The 16,077-nt window shown below is 35.4% G+C and overlaps 2 protein-coding genes and 1 long non-coding RNA gene across 3 annotated transcripts; 2 read left to right on the top strand and 1 right to left on the bottom strand.

The window, feature by feature from the left end:
• Positions 1–528: 528 nt before the first annotated feature.
• Positions 529–4,114, top strand: LOC132271224 (dnaJ protein homolog). The gene is made up of 7 exons (XM_059772542.1): positions 529–688; positions 796–963; positions 1,530–1,695; positions 1,856–1,997; positions 2,087–2,363; positions 2,449–2,647; positions 3,519–4,114. The coding sequence occupies exons 2-7, from the start codon at positions 814–816 to the stop codon at positions 3,836–3,838; spliced, it is 1,254 nt and encodes a 417-aa protein (XP_059628525.1). The 5' UTR covers positions 529–688; positions 796–813; the 3' UTR covers positions 3,839–4,114.
• Positions 4,115–7,797: 3,683 nt separating this feature from the next.
• Positions 7,798–9,349, top strand: LOC132268580 (uncharacterized protein At3g28850-like). Its single transcript, XM_059769411.1, has one exon. It carries the CDS (start codon positions 7,925–7,927, stop codon positions 9,104–9,106), a length of 1,182 nt encoding a protein of 393 aa, XP_059625394.1. The 5' UTR covers positions 7,798–7,924; the 3' UTR covers positions 9,107–9,349.
• A 2,880-nt stretch (positions 9,350–12,229) lies between these two features.
• LOC132271223 (uncharacterized) lies at positions 12,230–14,827 on the bottom strand. The gene is made up of 2 exons (XR_009469668.1): positions 14,048–14,827; positions 12,230–13,734 (listed from the first exon to the last, which is right to left on the bottom strand). It is a non-coding gene; the product is annotated as an uncharacterized LOC132271223 (long non-coding RNA).
• Positions 14,828–16,077: the final 1,250 nt, after the last annotated feature.

The raw sequence follows: 16,077 nt of genomic DNA, 5'->3' as shown, positions 1-16,077 counted from the left end.
TTTTTTAAAAGTTTGAGTATTCAAAGAAGTAAAGTGGTGTGTGTGAGTTTTTTTATCAAAAAAAAAATAATAATAATAAAAATAATAAATAAATAAATTTTTTAAGTATAATTTAAAGACTTTTTTGTAATTAATCTTTATTATTATTATTATTATCCTCATAAATAAAAGGGAGGAGGTTTCTAACACAGGTACATCTAGTCGAAAGATTAGATACTTTGCCAATTAAGTAACTAGATAATGTCTTATATTAAAAGAAATATTTTGCAATTTTTTTTCTCTTTTTTCGTTTATTTAATGGCAAAAAAAAAAAAAAACAAATGTATATATGTTTTTGTTATGCAATTAATTCCGTGTTTTGAGAGAGAGAGAGAGAGAGAGAGAGAGTGTGTGTGTGTCTTAAGTGTGTGTGAGAGAGATACATTACTAGGTGGAGATTACTGAGAAGACTAGTAAAAATTGTAGAGAAATTCTAGAGGCTTCTTTTGTCGAAATTGTCGGACCCAACAAATCTCCACCGTCCATCTTTTCCCCAATAAAAACACACATCTGATACCAAGCCAACCCCTCTTTCGCCTCGAGCTTCCTTTGCTCGCGCTCTCTTTCCCTCTCACAAACACACAAGTAATCGCATCATTCGCTTCTCTCTCCTCCAATCTCTCTCTTTCTAGGGTTTGTCCTTCCACAGGTTGGTTCTTCTCTTCTCTCTCTACATACATCGAGCTTCAGTTGACCTTGATTCGTCAGGATTGATTGATTGATTGTTTGATCTTTGGTATCGTTTTTGTTTTGTAGATCGATCGGTAATCGAAGATGTTTGGGAGAGCTCCCAAGAAGAGCGATAACACAAAGTACTATGAAATCCTCGGAGTGTCGAAGACCGCTTCGCAGGATGATCTGAAGAAGGCCTATCGAAAGGCGGCGATCAAGAATCATCCTGACAAAGGCGGTGATCCTGAGAAGGTAAATTCTTGATCTCCCTAAATTTTGTTCGTAGATCAGTTCCTTCAATCAATATATGTGTATATAGATGTAAATTTACGTATAAAAGATGTTGGGTAACTTAAAAGGGATTAGGCTATCTTATTGTTGAATTGGGGGTTTTGATTTTTCAGTTTTACGAAAATTGTGATCATCATATATTGTTTTTTTTTTTTTTTTTGGGATCTTTTAAATGCTTAGACTTTCTTTGCTGCCTATACAATTATATCTGTGGTATGTTGACTTTGCAGGACCTGGGTTTTCTTTTGTGTCAATTGTTCACATGAAATTACATGTGAAGTCTGTATAATAATGAGTTGATTTGACCTTGTTTCTGGAATTTTGAATTACTGTGACATTTCCATAATTTTCCTCAATATCGTCTTCCTAACGAAGTATGTAGTTGTAAGAATAGTTTTTTATTTTTTTTTGTTGTGATAGCAGGGATGGTGCAACTTGTTTATTATTGCTTTTATAAAGTATAGAATGTATTGTAGCCTTCGGCATTGTATGTGATTTTTAGTTTGGAATTGTGTGTGATTTTTTAGTTTAAGGAGCTGGCCCAAGCTTATGAGGTTCTGAGTGACCCAGAGAAGCGTGAACTTTATGATCAGTATGGTGAGGATGCTCTCAAGGAAGGAATGGGTGGTGGAGGTGGTATGCATGATCCATTTGATATCTTCCAATCCTTTTTTGGTGGTAGCCCGTTTGGTGGTAAGAGCACGACTTTACACAAATATATAGATATATATAATATATTTTTCATTTCACTTCGTACATATTTTATTTCATAAGTGAACACAACTTTATACATTAATTGTGAAAAAAAAGAGAATAATGTTTCGCATTTTTTTATTGAATACTTTGTGTACAGGTGGTGGAAGCAGCAGGGGCCGAAGGCAAAGAAGGGGAGAGGATGTGGTGCATCCCCTCAAGGTTTCTCTAGATGATCTCTACAGTGGGACATCCAAAAAGCTCTCCCTTTCACGTAATGTAATCTGCTCCAAGTGCAAGGGGTGAGTACTGGAATATGTCTGTTATATGCTTTCCACCTGTTGTTTGTCCTTAAATTCTCTAACTTGAAGGGTTGTACAATGATTTGCAGTAAAGGGTCCAAATCGGGTGCTTCAATGAAATGTTCTGGCTGTCAAGGGTCTGGAATGAAAGTATCCATTAGACATCTTGGTCCATCTATGATCCAGCAGATGCAGCATCCTTGCAATGAGTGCAAAGGTACTGGTGAAACCATTAATGACAAAGATCGCTGCCCACAGTGCAAGGGTGAGAAGGTTGTACAGGAGAAGAAAGTATTGGAAGTGATTGTGGAGAAGGGGATGCAAAATGGACAGAAGATTACATTCCCTGGGGAGGCTGATGAGGCGGTAAGCCAAATAATCTTTTGCTGTTTCTTCTGTCTGAATTTAGATTATGTTGCGGATGATTTAATCAAGTTTAATCTTTTTGCAGCCTGACACAGTCACAGGTGACATAGTTTTTGTTCTACAACAGAAAGATCATCCGAAGTTCAAGCGAAAGGGTGATGACCTATTTGTCGAGCATTCTTTAAGCTTGACTGAAGCACTCTGTGGCTTCCAATTTATACTGACCCATCTGGATAATAGGCAACTCCTCATTAAATTGCAACCTGGAGAAGTTGTCAAGCCTGGTAAGTTTTTGATGAATCTAATATATGTATTCTGAAAAGGTCTTTAACTTTTACGACACAATCTCACCAAAGTGAGTTGGTTTGATATTGATTAATCATAATGCATGTTGTAGGCCTTTCATGTTTTATTGTTATTGAAATGAAATTTCCTGCATAATTCTTAGAATGTTAGCAAACGTTTTTTTTTACATGTGGTCCTTCCATTCCATTACCCTCTCTGTTTTACGTGTTCCTTGTTCAAGTTAACTACAAATTGGAGTTGAAATTCAAATGGTAAAATTGTTTTGTTGTGTGATTGATGTATAGTTTTTAAATTGAAAGTACTAATATAAAACAATCATTTTATCATGCTTAAAATGAGCTTGGCTGGATTGCGCATGTGGAGATAAATGTGAACTGTCGAATATAGGCAGAACTAAATTTAATGTGGGTTTTTTGAGATAATTAAAAATATTATAGCATGTGGTTTGACTGAGGTTAGGGTCAAAAGCTAAATGGCACTATGAGTTCAGATACTCTACCTGCAAAGCATTTTTTAACTATTTAAAATAAAAATTCACAATCAGATAAATGTTAAAAGAGAAAGCGGGGACTTTCTTTCAGCAAGTAGCCCAAACAAAAGAGATTAGTATCTTGATCGATTATTTGATTGGATTGGTTTCAATGATGAAGGAAAATGTTTCAATATTGCCGACAAATTCTTGTTATTGTACTCAACTTTGTGCTTAACTATATATGTACTGTCATTTTGTATTTGGGAGGACTAATGATTCTTGAATTCTGAACTTGTTGATGTGTGTCTGGTAGTTCTTTCTTTCCTTTTTCTTTGAATATGTAGTCATTCATTGCATTGATTGTTGTGTGCAAACAGACCAGTTCAAGGCAATAAATGATGAAGGAATGCCGATGTACCAGAGGCCATTCATGAGAGGCAAACTGTATATTCACTTCACAGTGGATTTCCCAGAGTCCCTGACTCCAGAGCAGTGCAAGGCTATTGAGGCTGTGCTGCCTCCTAAGCCTTCAATGCAGATGACGGATATGGAGTTGGATGAATGTGAGGAGACCACTCTACATGATGTCAACATAGAGGATGAGATGCGCCGTAAGCAGCAGGCCGCCCAAGAGGCGTACGATGAAGACGATGACATGCACGGTGGTGCCCAGAGAGTCCAGTGTGCTCAGCAGTGATGGTCTTACCGGAGATGTCCGTCAATGTCAGGTGGGATAGAAGTTCTATAGACTTCTCGAGACAATAATATTGTCTGTAATGTTATATCCTGTTATAGGGCTTTAGATTGGTTGGAATTCCTCTTTTTCTGGATTGAACTGATAATGCACGCAAGGTCTTAGCCATTGACCATTTGCAGAACACGTTAAGAGGCTATCAATTTTTATTTGGATTGTCAGTTGTCGCTATCACTTTTCTTGTTTCTTTTTATTTGAACGAATGATTTTGTTTTGTTATTAGGAGGATTCCATGAGCACAATTTATATTCAAACGTTTTTGTTTTTATTGAGCCTTTGAAAATGGGCATGGACGACTTGATTCAGGAATGTATCATGTATTGAAAATTGTAAATTGCATATGCAAAAAAACAAAATAAAAAACTCCTAAAGAACCCACAAAGTCCAAAAAAGAGGAATCTCCTTAGTTCACCCTCCACAATCTATAAATGGGGAAGATGCATAGCCTCTTTGGAGAGGATGATGATATAGGCCCCTAAACATATGATGACTTTTGTGCCCCCGCACCCATTTCTTTATTTAGGAGTGACAATTTTACTTGGGGTTGGTAATTCCTATTCTTGGGTTATAATATTATACTAAACGGATAAATTCAAATTCGACTTTTTTAACGACTTGATATTTAATATTTAATTAAATAATAAATGATATAAAAAAATTGTCACAATTAATTTAAATATTTAAAATAAAAAGAAAACTTATAAGAAATACACAAGATTTATGTTTAAATGACCTAAGTATCTACTGTAATTGGATTTAAATAGGTAATATATTACATAGGTCATATTTACAATTATAACATGTTAAGTTAATCCGTTTATGACCCGAGCCCGTTTAAGATCAGCGCAAACTCACATATATCGTGTCATGTTCGAGTTGTGTTGACATGTCATGTTTTAATTTGCAACCTCTTAATTTTTACTACACCATTCACAAAAATAAAAAATAAAAAACAACATCCATGCAACTAAAATATTACACTCGTGAAACACATTTAATTTAAGGTGTAACATTCGTTTAAAATATTACATTGAGATGCAATGCCATTAAATTAAAAATACAACGCATTTATGTTGAATTGAAGATAAAAAATACTCAAGGGCATTATTTTTTTTAAGGGAAAATACTTTTCCTCATAAATTCATATTTCTAGTCCCGAGTCTATGTTAAAGAGCTTACTCCTAAATCTTAATTTTGAAAGCAGATGCTTCGATAGTCTAGTGATTAGTGTCTCTCCTAAATTTTGGGAGTGCCAGGCTTTAACTCTTTGCACCTATTAATCTAACTTCTAACCCTTCTTGCCTTGTTAAAAAAAAAAAAAAAAAAAAAGTAAAATACAGAGACAGCCCCTCAAGTTTGGGGTAAGGACAAACAGATGAAAGTTAGCCTATTTTGGAACAAATACACCCCCTCAAGTTTGATACAGTTACTAAAAACACCCCGATAGTAATGAATTGACATTTTTGCCCTTTAACTTTTATATTGACCAAATTGAATATTGAAATTACATTTTTAACCTCTATATATATATACCTCTCAAATAATCTGTATATACACATATAATCAACGGAAGGGAACCTGCCGACGTATGATTAGAGTCATCGGCAATTCCGGGAAAATTATTAAACAATTTGAATGCGAAATCAGAGCCAAAATTAGAGTCAAAGTTATGATAACCCGTTGCCTCGAGCGTGTAAACATCATCGGCTATCCAGCTATTTACAAGAAGATCACACAAGAAGAGGAGTGCTATGGTTAATCTCAGGAGGCTTTGGTTAATGTTTTTGAGAGGGTTGCGGTGGTGGGACAGATTGGTGCGCTTATGGGGAGAAGAGGGACCATTGTGGATTGAATTTGAAGGAGTTATGGTGCCAAAATATAGCTTCTTTCAGCGGAGCAGTTTCAGACTTGTGTGTCTCCGACCGATGAGTTGATTCGGGATGAGAATTTGTGCCCAGTTTGTTCGGTGGTTGCTAAAATATGATCATAAGTAATATATATTAGAAAGTAAAGAGAATTTTCTATTTTTTCTTTAAACGAAATTTATCATATCCTTTTTTTTTCTTTTTTTTAACCATTGAAACTAATAGTCAAGAAAAATTTTTCCATCTTTAAAATTTCTCATTAACAAATATAATTTGTTATTTATTTTTTTCTTTTTTAATTTTCTTTCTTTCCTTATTGGTATATATGTAAATCTTCTGGAATAATTCATTCTCGGATTACACCCAAAATGTGTGTTTATATATACGGAGTATACATATTATTGGTCTGGTCTCAATTATAAACCAATATATATCAACTTATTTTTTTTGTTTATTGCAAAATTAAATTATAGAAGAAAGAATTTCAAATAAATAATGAAGAAAAACAGAGTTTTGCTTTATAATGGGTATTGATTTAATGCCCATATCATTCTTTACTAATAATGGTTCTGATTTCCCATTCAAATTGTTAAATAATTTTCCCAGAATTGTCGATGACTCTAATGGTTTTGAGCAGTTTCAGACTTGTGTGTCTCCGACCGACGGAGCAGTTTCAGACTTGTGGATTGAATTTGGAGAAGTTATGGTGCCAAAATATAGCTTATACACATAATGGTTTTGACTCTAATCTGTATATACACATAATAATCTGTGGCCTGCTCCTCGCCGGCGTATGATTCTTGTACAGAGCTTCGACGAGTCCATGGCAGAGAGCTCCGCCGACGGCCGTGGCCCACTCCTCGCCTACGCATGATCTTCTACAGAGCTCCGGCTATTCCATGGCAGAGAGCTCTGCCGACCGTCGTGGCCCGCTCCTCGCCGGTCAGTCTAGCTTCACCGCCGGTATATTCAGTCCATGCTCTCTGTGAAGCCATCGCCGGGTAGTATTTTACCGGTTCAGTCCATGCTCTTCATTATGCATAAAAGGTTCCGGCGAAGGGAGCCGACTTGGTGAATCTCAATCTCAATCCCACCCCAATCAAACCTCTGAATCAATTGAAAATTTTGCTCCTCCTCTCACCAACAACCCAGTTGTTCTTCTGATTTCATCAATTGGGTTTCGATTTGGGTACCAATTCAAGACCTCGATGCCCAACATCTATCGCCTGATCAATAACGGGACCTCTGAACTAATTCAAGACCGAAAAGTCGGGTGTGGCGTTTCGGCTTGTCGTCCTCGCTGTCGTCTTCTTCGCCGCAGGCGGTACTGCCCCGACCTCTCTGATTGCTTCTCCACCTGCTCCCCCAACCTCCGACGCTCCTGCTTCGTCTCCCTCCGGTATTGCCGTGCCTCCGTCGTTCTCTTCAGCTCCGGGAGAGTCTCCGTCATCGACTCCCAATGGCGTCGTTTTGAATAGATTGACGATCAGTGGATCTGTTGTTGGTGCCGGTGGTCACTGTTGTGTGGGGGTATATATATATATAAGGGTAATTTGGTCCGTTAAGTATTTTAAAATTTTATAATTTAAATTAATAAAATAAAAAAGGATAAACTGAACTTTTCACATATTTTAAGGTCTGTTTGGATGGCAAATTTAACAAGAAGATGTGATTGTCTAAAAATAACCAAACTTTCATTTGCTTCTCCTTGCCCCAAACACAGGTGTCTATGTAAAAATCCTAATTTTGAAAAGACAACAATAAACGACAATAACAAAGTCAAACAAGTCAACGGTTATCCATATGACCAATAAAATTCAACCACCTCAGGAGTGTACAACGCCTTTTCATGTGTCAACTCCAGTGGATTCAAGCAATCCTTCATCAGCCCCACAGCTCTCAATAGACCTCCTCCCACTTTATCATTTTCAAAATTTAAAATTCCTTACAAACTTTAAACTAGCCGTTAGCTTGAAAACAGCACTCTGTCCATCCGAGCAACGCCTAAAAGCAGATAGAATTATGCCCCCACCTTGCCCCTCTAATTCTCTCTCCTTAAACCCAATTCACACCTGAATTTTCTCTCTCTAAACCTTCCTATATCACTGCATATATTTGCTCAACCAATCAGATTTTGTGTACAGAACTCACTAAAAAAGAAAACATGAGGGGAGTGAAAGGTAAGTTACTGAAGAAGTTGAAATCGATTCGACCAATTGGGTATCTGAAGCCAGATCGAGTCCTTCAGGTGAGTGCCTCAGATGGTTTTGTCCATTCTTCGTCGATGGAATCTAATTTCAATGTTCAGTCCCAGTTGGTGATTGAAGAAGAAGAGCCAAAGAAACTCCATCAGAGCAGCTTCAAAGTGCAAGAACCGGAGGTTATCGATGTATTGGAGCTAATGAGAGACCTTGAAGACGAAGAAATGGAGTTCGACGACCACGACAAAGAGAACACTAGGCCAAAGACTAATATGCCAAATGTCAAAATCCCAGTTGATTCAAAGAATGATTCAGCAAATTCAAGCTCATTGAAGGAAAATTCAGAAGCCTCTAGATTGTCAGACTCTCGAGCCGGTGAAAATAAACAAACCCCTTTATCGGAGATCGACGTGTCATCTTTCCGGCGGCCGGTCTTGAATTCCGGCAGCCTTTTCGACCCGAACCTACTGGCTGCATTTGAGCAGGCAGTTAGGGAGATTAGGGCTTTGGAAGCAGAGAGGAGAGCCATAAAAGAGAAACAAATTCAAGAAAGTATGGAAGAAGGGCCGCCTCTAAAAGCTCGTCGAATAGACGATGACACAGAAGGTCATTACCCAGTGTGGGACCCGTTAATCGAGGAGGAGGAGGAGACTTCTCCCAACCCTCTATTAGATTTCGAGGAGAAGTGTCCTCCCGGTGGTAGCGACTTAGTAATTCTTTACACGACCGGCCTCCGAGGGATTCGGAAGACGTTCGAGGACTGTCACGGCATTAGGTTTCTGTTAGAGAGCTTTCGAGTATTGTTTTATGAAAGAGATGTGTCTATGCACTTGGAATTCAGAGAAGAGCTGTGGAGGACCTTGGGCGAAAAAGTAGTCCCTCCAAGGCTTTTCATTAAGGGGAGGTACATTGGGGGAGCTGAAGAGGTACTGACTTTACATGAGCAGGGGAGGCTCCGGCCGCTCTTCGAAGCCGTCCCGATCGACCGGTCCGACGGCCCATGTGACGGCTGTGCCGGGGTCCGGTTTATTATGTGTTTCAACTGCAATGGTAGCCAAAAATTGGGTCCAAATGATGATGGGGTGTGTGAGAAGTGCCCAGACTGTAATGAGAATGGGTTGGTTATATGTCCATTTTGCTGCTGAAATGGCATTATTTATATGATTATTCACCCTATGGTTTGTTATTGCTCTTCAATTTGTATGTTTTGGGGGTGATTTCATTATTACTGATGATATTCTTTGATTTATTTTGGTGATGTTTTATAATGGTTTGTGGAGAAAAGATTAGGCTTTTTTTCACATTCACTATGTGTAAAATTTAAAAGAATAAGTTGAACTTGCTTTGAGGAGCTTTGTGAGCCCTCTTTGGTTTGGTAAATGCATTGCAGAAAGTTTGAATCTATTTTGTACAATTGGAAGCAATCAAAGACTTTAAATTGATTATTTATGTACCGGTAACTAACTTTATTTGAAGAGGCATTTGACAATATTTGCTTTAGTGTAGAATTTTGTGCTTGAGAAAGATGTATTTGTTAGAATTTACTTTAATGATTGAGAATTTTGAAGGGCTCATGAGAAAAGGCCAAGGCAGCATGATACAAAGGGGAGTCCTATTTTTGCACTTTGGTGGATTGATTAGCATGCAAAGATGTGCTTTTGGGTTTCTAACATTTAAATATATATATATATATATATATATATATATATATATATAACTATTTTAAGAGAATTATAAAAGACAATTTTTTAAAACTAAATGTTTATAACTAAACATAATATATATATATATATATATATATATATATATATATATATATATATAATTTTGAGAGAGATTGACGGAATGAACATGAAAAATCTAAAATTAAATAACAAAAAATTAGAATATTCCGCTCTCAAAATTTTCCAATGGTACTTGTGATAGTACTCACAAGTGTCGCAACTAATTTCCCCCACACCTTCTAGTTTATAACCCAATCTCTCCTCCTATCAGTCTTATCATCTATATGTTAACATTCTCATTTTTGTATTATTTTACCGTAAGCCTCACGAAAAGTTGGTGTAATTTTTATAATTCAGAATAAGTGAGTGTAATTTACATAATTTTCTTAAACTTGGCAGCAAATAAGCTCAGTCACCAACTAATAACACCATAAAAAATGGATAAATTTAGCCACCAAATAGAATGAGAATTTGTTAATTCTTCCTTTTGAAGGGTGAAGGCCCACCAATCTCACTGTGTTTTTGAGGTTGTGTTTGTTCCTGCTCTCATTATGGGCCAATGCAACAAAACATCGATCCCTGTTTGGGTGGGCCCATTTCTTGTTCACTCCTAGCCCTTTTCAGTTTCATCAGGCCTCCTTATGACCATCAACGAAGGCCCATGTTTGTGCCATCCGTTTCTCACCTCTCTCTCTTCATGGCTTTTATATTTTTCATTTTTCAAAATAAACAACACCCAAAACATTTAGGCTCTGTTTGGGGGAGCTTTCACTTTCTAAAATTCCTTCCATTGAATCGGCTTTGAAGAATGCATTTTGATAAAAAGAATTTAAAACAAAAAAGTTGTTTGGTGGATAAATTTTTTGAAGCTTTTTTAACTATTAACATAATTTAAGTTGGCAATTATATCTTTAATAAACCATGAATAATACCATGAATAATAATAATAAAGAGTTGAATTGGAATGTACAAAGAAGGGAAGAAAAAAAATCATGATGGAGTGAAATTGCTTATGATGCAGCAATGATTAATTGGCATAGTGAATATCAGGATATACAAATTTAACCTAATCTACATGGTAGAAATATTTTTTTTTCCTTGACTACATGATAGAAGTTGAAAGAGATGGAAAAAAGAAAACGAAAGAAAAATAAACGAAAGAGAGAGATGGCAGCAAAAATATTCCATTTTTATTCTTATTTATATCTATAAATCACTTTAACAGGAACGGGTAGCCTTCAAAAAAGAAAAAAAAAATTATACACACACACACACACACATATATATATTGTGTGTGTATATATATATGTATATGTGTATATATATATATATATATATATATATATATATATATATATTTTGAGAGGAAGAAGAATTATTTAGAATTCATATATAGAATTGAAGTTTGGATGAGAGTTCATAAATCTTGGAACTCTTAAGACAATAAAGTCAAATATGAATCAATATTATTTTTTCTTGCAACTGTTCAATCTTTTTGTTCTTTCTTTGTTGAATTGTTTTTCAACAATATTTTTTTTCAATAAAGTTCTGTAAAATTTTGCTCAGCATTATTTTTTAAAATTTTTGGGTAGAGAACAAAGGAAGAAGATGATGCAAAAATAGAAAGATAAAAGTTTGTAATGAAATTCAGAAATGGAAATAGGTTAAATAATGGACAATATTGGAATTTTATATTTATTATTTTAAAAAGTGTGTACCTTGTGGGAAGTCGATTAGGAAACATGTTTTATTTGCTTTGGTCATTCAGGCTTCTAAACCACTTAGAGTTTTTAAAAGTCAATTTTAGAAATTTTACCAAGCGCTCTTTATTATTGACAAAGGATTTTTTAGGCTTAGAGCCCGTTTTGAGGCTACAGGCAGCCTAGCCAAATTGGCCCTTAACAAGTTGTGACTTAATGGTAATTTTGGGCCTTCAGATTAGCCTGAAGTAGGGCTGCAACTTAGGCAGCTAAAAAGTACGGACACGAATACGGGATACGGATACGACATGACATCGACACGGCGACACAACAAATCCAAAAAAATTAGGACACAGACACGACGGGTACACGGCGAATAGTATATATATATATATATATATATATATATATATATATATATATATATATATATAATTGAGGCCTATGTGTGTACTAAAGCTGTTTGTGCGTTATTCGGTTCAAACTGCCTCCTCCCTTCTCCCCATTCTTTGTGGGTGGTGCTCGGTCTCCTTCATCACCCACAAGAAATGGAAATTGCTTCCGTTCAACCCCCACGCGATCTCTTCCATTTGTTTTGTATATATATATATATGTATGTATACTATTCGCCGTGTCCCCGTCGTGTCTGTGTCCTAATTTTTTTGGATTTGCTGTGTCGCCGTGTCGATGTCGTGTCGTATATGATGTAGTAGTTTAAAAATTACTGACTGTTGTTATTTTCATCAACCTCACAATGAAAAAAAAGCACAAATCATAACTCATAACTAATAAACTATAAAAGAACAATGTTACAGAGTTATAAAACCAAATAAAAAACAAGACATTAGAATAATAACTAGTATCATTTAATCATCATTGCAACTTTACTCCAAATACAAAAGTATAGACAGAAAGGACTATTAACGTTCATGACTGTTTAACATTTAGGACTTTACTGTTAGCACTTAACATTCACAAAAACCTGTCCGACACGTGTCGGATACGGATTCTTCCCCCATTTTGGAGTGTCTGTGCTTCCTAGTTGGGCGGGCTAACCCAGCCTAACCCAGAAAATTTGAAATTGGGGTTTTAAATTCCCAAATCGAGTTCATGTTCGGGTTGAATTTTGTCAAAACCCAGATATATTCGGGTTGGGCTGGGCTCAATCAGAACCCAACCTAAAACCCAAATTAAAAAAGAAAAAATAAAAAAGAATTCTTCTTTCTCTCTCCTCTCTCTTCTCTCTTTCTCTCTCTCTCTCTCTCCGCCGCCGTCCCCTCAGTGCTGTCGCCGACGCCCCTCTTACAGAACATGATTAATTGATTTGTAAAACAAGAATTACAGTCTTACAAACCTTGATTAATTGATTTAGAAAAAAAAAAAATTAAAACATAACCTATACATACAAGTTAGCAGTTGCACAGAGAGAGGGGGGGCAAGCTTGAGAGTTGAGAGACAGCGGCTGTAGTTTGCAAACAGCGAACTCGAACTAGAACAACAGGCGATGGAAACTGAAAGATATAGGTTTTAATTTTTTGAACAATCTGAAATGATATGCCGATATGAGTTTTGAACTTTTGATTCTTACCTTTCAAAAAAAAAAAAAAAACTAGATAAAACTGAAATATATGGGTTTTGAACTTCAGATTCTTGTAAATTTTGTAGTTTGCAGTTGGAGAGTGAAAGAGAGAGAGAGAGAGGAGGGAAGGGGAGAGAGAATAGGTTGGGGCGATTGGGAGGCTGAAATGATTTGCCCTAAAAATATTTTATTTTTTTAATAATAATATAATTAAATATATAATATACGTAATATATAAATTCCTAAAAAAAAAAAAGAAAAATTGTTAAGGGAAAAAAAAAAAATTAACCTGTCAACCTGCTCAAAAATATTTAGGCTGAGTTATAGGGAAAAGTTTGAAAAACACCTCTATAATTTTTAAATCTGTGCGAATTACCCCTTATAGTTAAATTTGTTTATATAAATTCATATTAGATATAAAAATGTGTAATTAAGCACCTCCGTTAAGAATTTTTCGATTAAAATTCGACGCAAATTAGTCATGTGCCATGCACATGACCATTTTAAAAACCTTTATTCATAAAATTACCCTTCTTATATTCCTTTACTCCCTTCACCATATAAATATATATATATTTGTATATAATACCCTAATCTCTCTCTCCCTACCTCGCACATCTCACCAGCAAATTCACTACCGTCAGCCCTAATAATGGTCATACAGATATCAACATCGAAGAGAATAGCTTGCAGAGAGCAATCCGATTCGATCTCACGCGGTTGCTCTCTCACGATTTCTTGATCTCATTTGTTTCTTCACACAACGATTCCTAAATCATCAAAACAAGATCAAAAATCAAAACCATATTCAAGGCTTATGAGTATTGATTAAAAACACATATTCAAAGCTTATGAGTGATTCCAAAATCATCAAATCAAGTTCAACAAACAAAATCAGAAGCAATGATGAAATGGGTATTAATTAAAAACACATATTCAAAGCTTCTGAGAAAATTTCCAAAATCATCAAAACAAGATCAACAAACAAAACCCATCACTATATCACTCGAATCAGAGGCAATGATGAAATGGGTACCGATTAAAAACACATATTCAGAGATGATGTATATACTCTGTACTCACCTTTTGGGTTTGTCCAACAATTTCTCCCCCTAAATCAAGAAATCAAATTCCATCTCCAATCGCAACTTCCGCACCCTCTGGTTCCGGTGTTACGGCGACTCTTATGACGACTGCAACCGCACCAAAATCTAAAAAAGTTGGATATAAGATGGTATGAGGTGTGAATTTCCCAAGATGGATGTTGTCTCAACTTGAAAAGTGGTGATACCGATTGAGAGAACCAAAAGAAATGAAGATAAGTTTCAGAAACAACCATTACAATTGTTAGTTCATCTCTACTTTCTCTACAGAGACCAAAAGAGAGTGCAAGTTTGTAAACTGTGAATATGCCCTAACTTGAAACGACCGCGTATTGATAGAGGGCTATTTTTTTTTTTTTTTTTTAAATTTATTTTTCTCATTGTATGTTATTTTATTATTATTTTTAAATCATAGATAGAGGGTTATTTTAGTCTTTTTGTAGCTCGGTACTGATCAATAGAGGTCAACACTCAAAAGGAGCTAATCACACCATTTTTAAACTGTAAGAAAGGTTAACAAACAACATTTTTAAATTGTAAGAAAGGGTAACAAACAATGGGAGGTTATAAGCACTATATCGATATTACAAGGATGTAAAGCGCACACGAGCATATGTATATATATATATAATATACGTAGTGAATAAATTCCGAAAAAAAAAAAAAAAATTTGTTGGGGAAAAAAAAATCTCAATCCGTCCCGCCCCGTCCGAAAATATTCAAAGGGTTTTGACCATAACTTAGGTTAGATACAATTCGAGTTGACCCAATCTAACTTAATTCGGGTTGAGATTGGGTTAGAACTGGACTGGGTTGGGTCAGCCCAACTTGCAACTCTAGCCTAAGGGTCCAAAATTATGGAAAAGGAGAACATTAGGAAAATATCATTTAGTCAATAATTTTGACATGATATTTGCTATATTTCTTAGTATTTAAATTTCAAAACACTATATCGAGCTTAGTTGTTTGATACTTTTAAAACATAACACAACATCAGAAGCATTTTTCTTTATATAAAAGAAGTGTTGCAAATCAATCCACAGAATTGAGCTGTTTATGAATGGTTTGGTACGAATTTAAATTCCCTTCTTAAGCTCTTTTACACAAGATAAGCTTGAACAATTTATGTGTTCACGAACGAAGTTATTAACAACATGTAAATGTAAGTCCTTAATTAAGGATTGTATAGATTTTTTTTTTTTTTTTTCATCTTCAACTTTTGATCTCAGGCTTAAATTTGAGATGGCTCAACAATGGACTAGATCTCATACTCAAGTTTGCATGCGTGAAAAATTCAGTTTGTCTCGACCAAAAAGTTATATAAAGCTCACATCTAACTATTAACAAACACAACATTATAAATCAAAATCATCTCCAATCACATTTTTTTGTAATTTTATTCTGTTTACACTATTTTGATAAATTTCACTTAAAAAAAAAATTGTGAGAGGACAGAATTTTATTCCCAAAAATTATTGGGTAAAAGAGTTACCAAATAACTTTTACTTATACATGTGCCCTTTCAATGAAAATAAATTAATGGAAAATTCAATTTGCACCGAAATGCAAAATCGACATTCTTACAATCGATTGATGGAACAAAGTAGGGTCCAATGTCTCACTTTATTGCATCATTTGGTTGTGACTTGAAACCTCAACTAAAGGGTAATAGATGCGTGGAGAGATCCAGCAAGCAAGTTTTTGAGATCTCGTTTTTGAATTACACTACTCATTTGAATGATGCGTTTGTTATGGGATCGATACATGTTTTCTAAGAAAAAATGAAAAAAAGAGAGGATAAGTCTCTTTTTCGATATCGCACTCCCGACTTAAATGATTTTTGTGGTATAAGGTCAAAGGAAAAAATAAATTAAAATTTGGTCTATTGATGTAATCACTCCATTTTTGTCAAAGTCAAGGTTCGAGCCCGAACTTGGGCAAAAATGGTGTGTGTATGGTTTACCATTTAAAAAAAAAAAAAACTTAGAAGCCTCATCGGCATACATTTCG

Source organism: Cornus florida, unplaced genomic scaffold (assembly GCF_030987335.1).
Source record: "Cornus florida cultivar Cherokee Brave unplaced genomic scaffold, ASM3098733v1 CherokeeBrave_3.0.0_Hap2_Chr08, whole genome shotgun sequence".
In the NCBI taxonomy this organism is placed as follows: Eukaryota; Viridiplantae; Streptophyta; class Magnoliopsida; order Cornales; family Cornaceae; genus Cornus; species Cornus florida.
Note: the sequence above shows the minus strand (reverse complement) of the source record. Positions and strands in the feature narration are given on the sequence as shown.

Bases quoted from the DNA above. Each gene is read 5' to 3' on its own strand.
- LOC132271224 (XM_059772542.1), top strand. From the start codon at position 814: ATGTTTGGGAGAGCTCCCAAGAAGAGCGATAACACAAAGTACTATGAA. The intron at 1,696-1,855 runs GTAAGAGCACGA...CTTTGTGTACAG, and splicing joins TGGTGGTAGCCCGTTTGGTG to GTGGTGGAAGCAGCAGGGGC. The intron at 2,364-2,448 runs GTAAGCCAAATA...ATCTTTTTGCAG, and splicing joins CTGGGGAGGCTGATGAGGCG to CCTGACACAGTCACAGGTGA.
- LOC132268580 (XM_059769411.1), top strand. From the start codon at position 7,925: ATGAGGGGAGTGAAAGGTAAGTTACTGAAGAAGTTGAAATCGATTCGA.